The sequence below is a fragment of the Leptonychotes weddellii genome, unplaced genomic scaffold, assembly GCF_054177405.1.
Source record: "Leptonychotes weddellii isolate Sample4059 unplaced genomic scaffold, ASM5417740v2 HiC_scaffold_17887, whole genome shotgun sequence".
Taxonomy (NCBI): Eukaryota; Metazoa; Chordata; class Mammalia; order Carnivora; family Phocidae; genus Leptonychotes; species Leptonychotes weddellii.
The window spans coordinates 1-4,039 of NW_027763019.1; the positions used below are offsets into that span (position 1 = coordinate 1).

General features: G+C 35.8%; 1 protein-coding gene across 1 annotated transcript; it reads right to left on the reverse strand.

Annotated features, from left to right (window-relative positions):
- Nucleotides 1-21: 21 nt before the first annotated feature.
- Nucleotides 22-4,033, reverse strand: LOC145718575 (E3 ubiquitin-protein ligase UBR5-like). The gene is made up of 3 exons (XM_081810079.1): nt 3,147-4,033; nt 2,425-2,569; nt 22-1,552 (listed from the first exon to the last, which is right to left on the reverse strand). The coding sequence occupies exons 1-3, from the start codon at nt 3,290-3,292 to the stop codon at nt 1,418-1,420; spliced, it is 426 nt and encodes a 141-aa protein (XP_081666205.1). The 5' UTR covers nt 3,293-4,033; the 3' UTR covers nt 22-1,417.
- Nucleotides 4,034-4,039: the final 6 nt, after the last annotated feature.

The following is a 4,039-nucleotide window of genomic DNA, read 5'->3' on the forward strand; positions in this document are numbered from 1 at the left end:
GGGGGGGCCTGGTGGTGGGTGTTGAGGAGGGCACGTTCTGCATGGAGCACTGGGTGTTGTGCACGAACAATGAATCATGGAACACTTCATCTAGAACTAATGATGTAATGTATGGGGATTAACATAAGAATAAAAAAAAAAAAAATATCCAGGACACTTACTAGTCAGTGCAATTATAGGAACAGAGAAGTCAGTATTATATACACAAAAAAACATTAGATGCTACATGTGTGATTCAAGATAATGAGCTAAGGGCTACCTGATTTAAGACAAAATAATGCAGTCTTCATAGGGGTACTGAAGCTCAAGCTCACAGGGAGCATTGTAAAAGAACAGAAAATGTTCAGAAGGCAAACACAATAGGAATCAAATTCTTTGGTGTGTTTAATTATTTTAGAATACTAATTCACTATTCACTTTATATAGCCAGCTAAAAGGAATCAATAGATTATACATTACTTGCATTCAACAGAAAACACTACTAAATTAGCAATCCTTACATATCAGAATCTTTTTATCAAAATGCACATTCCTCATAACCTTTTCTATAATGGGCTGAGCTCTATTGGGGTGCTGATTACCTCCAGAGACAGGAAAAAGGAATGAAGAAACAGTACATAAAAGTCCATAGAAGAAAAATAGTAATAACCAGCAAAGAAAATAAACTTCTAGCAATAGTCTCCCTCCCCCCCCACCTCCCAGCAGTAGTCTTTTGGCTTGGACCATTCAAAGGCTATGAAACAGGTAAGTGGCTGTTACATTTCAGTGCTTAGCCTATCCACTTATCCATTTCTGGGACCATATACAATCTAAGTTCCTTGTGCAAAATCATGACTAGGAAGAAAAGAGAGAAATTTGCATCTAAAAAGCCTCAAACTGGGTATTAGAGTAGCCTCAGGATAGAAGGCACAGGGTAAGTTTGGCTTATCTTCCTGATGTCACTTTTACTTGTCACCTTGGGAAAAGAATAATTTAATTATTAGGTATTTTTAAGTTTTATATTAAAACAAATATAGTACACAACAGAAAGCAAAAACTTGCATGGATTTTTAAGATAAATCAGGGTATCTAAAAGAAGCTTCATGCTTATGGTAAGAACTCAGGGACTATACCCTAATTCCTTGAAATAGCTGGCCTCTACCATTAGGGGTATTCTGGTAGAAAATCTGAGATGTACTTTTTACAAATAATTTCTAAGTATCAGGTATATAAAAGATTTTTAGAACTTAAGTCACTGCTAAAATTCTTTCTAATACATGTGAAACTCAACTGTCTCACTCATGGATTTTAAGCCATCTCTTATAAAACCATTTGATGTTGTGTACTTTATAGTATAAATTTTAAGATATGGTAGCACCTACATCCTAAAAATAAAGTAGTTGATGTTTAAACTGAAATGCCTTCCCAATTATACACATTACCGTCCATGTGCTATAATGAGTTCCATGGCTTCATCCACTCTTGCTCTCAGAGAATCTTCACTTGCTAGAAGCAGCAGCAGCTGAGCTGGGGATAATTCCAACAGCATGCCAGTGATTTTACTTGCAAACGCCTGTAAACAATGAACGAAGTTAGTTGCCCCTACACTCTGAAACCTCTTGTCTAAATCAACAATCTTTTATCCAAAAAAAAAAGAAGAAAATATAGACACTTGGATAACAAAAAAATTTCTGACCTAGTAAGGTATTTTATTAAACTGGAAGCTTCATTATAGAGAACTTTGGTAGTCTTATTAAAGCTAGTTTAAAATTTGTATGACAAGCCTTTTAAGATTTTTGCTATCCATGAGTAAACATACAAATACTCAGTTTCCATTTTCCCCCTCAGAGAGCCAAAACATTTCTTTCATGTAGGGTAGAAGAAAAGAAAGGGAGAGAAGAAGTGAAAGAGGGAGAAGAAAGATGCCTATAATTAAGGCTAAAGATTTACTGAAAGAACTATAATTGGTTTTGTTTTATTTTCTCTTGCTAGAACACATATATGTAAGTCATACATAAAGGAAAAACACAACTAGTTTATATGTTTCATACTGTATGAAAGAAACCTTTGACAGATAAAATCTTCTGGCAACACTTAACAGCAATAAAGTACATTATTTGCAGTATGTTTTAGCTACAACTTGATAACAGATTAAAAAGTCTGCTTCAAAAAGTAACAATTTGTACAAATTAAATGCACAGATAATTACTTTAGCACACAAGGAACTTATTAGGTAGAATGCCAACTTAGCATACGTAGAAAAAACAAACCTCCCTCTCAAGCTACCCTCCAGCAAATTTTGCTGCTTTCCCTCTTAAGCTTCCTTTTCACTACAGTCCTCAACCACATAACCTGCCAGTAGCTAACATTTTTACAATGCCAACTTTAGTTCAAAAACAAAAATGGCACAGTCAGTTAAGAGGAAGCTAAGTGCACCATACATACTGGCTGCATTGCTTGTACACGGGGATAAAGTCTCTCTCCAAGAGCCTGACGATGTGCTGGCAGAGGATCAGGATCATCACTAGGATTCCCTTCAGAGGCTGGTCTGAAGGGCCTAGTGTCAATGGAAAGCTGTCTTCTAAAGTCTCTGTAAGAAGAACAAAGCTATTGTAACTTATTTCCCTTGTCTGCAAAAAACATCAGCACAACTGCTAAAGAAGATGAAAAACCAGAGCATACAGGTAGCTCCAGTTATGGGAAAGGCAGTGGAATGCCTAATAGATGATGGTTGGGAAATAAAGATTTTCTAGATGTTGTTACTTAAAAATCTATAAATTTGCAATGCATAGTTCAATTTGATTCTAAGGGAGCAGGACCATAAAATACCAGAAATCAAAAATCCACCCACATTTCCTGGAAATTTTAGTCCAAAGTAAAATGCCACCCATCCTAACAGGAGAAAAATTAAGAGGTTTAAATATAATACAATTTCCACAATTAAAATTTTAAGACAAATTTGGGAAAGAATGATACTAAGTTATGTAATTTTAACTGCCCCAGGGTTTTAAAAGCAGAACATTTTAATAACAGTTCAGTTACTATTCATGTACCCAAATATTAAAACTTTTTCTAAAAATAGTCCATAATTGAGACCCTCCCATTACAGGCCTACCTTCAGCTTCATTCAAAAAGGTGGCATTCAGTAAGATACAAAAGGATCTCACCTATCTCGATCTCGCCGAGAACCTGCTCGCAAGCCACTACTCCTTCTCATTTCCCTTTCTCTCTCCCTTTCCCGATCCCTCTCTCCTCTGTTCCTTAATCTCTGCATTAAACCTGGAAGAAAACATGAAACACACTTTAGATACATGTAAATGCAACTACTTTAACTTTGAAAGTCGATGTGAGGACTTGAGACAAATAGAAGAACATGACAGGTGAAGGTTATCTCTCTTAGCATGTGTCAGTGCCTTTCTCTGATTCTCCCTCTGGTTTTGAAGGTTGGGGTAATTGTATAGAATGTACCTGGCATAATAGATATTCACTCAGTAATGAATTATGTCACAATTGTGAAATAATACGTAGCAACTGGGGCTGCTATTTTCACCATAAATAATGCTAAGATTTCTTATGTGATTAGAGTCCTATCTATTTTCTTTATTCTTAGTTTTGGGCATTAAGCATTACAGAATACCTAAGACATTAGCTGTTATTTTCAAAACCTTGAGCATAATAAGCCAAAGTATGGTTTCCTAAAGAGAGTGCAGAAAAGTTATTTCTGAAATGTTATGACTTCCCAGGTTCGCTCATTCACATTTGCCAATTTCTTTTTATTATTAAGACTACAGAAAGTCAAATGGTAAACTAATGATGAAAGGCTGGAGTACTCTACACCATCTTTTCATCCTCAATCCTTCTTGGAGCTCATTCAGCCTCTATGGTGGCAGTTTACAGAACCCCAATAGAGTATCACTACAGCCTAGATAAAATACAGGATTTTCCTAGTAATTCCCTCCCCCTGAATTATCCACCTACAATATGACAGTTTCTGCCCCCACTTTACATGAATCCCCAATTATAAGCTACTTAAGGCATTTGGATTTTTTTTTTTTTTTTT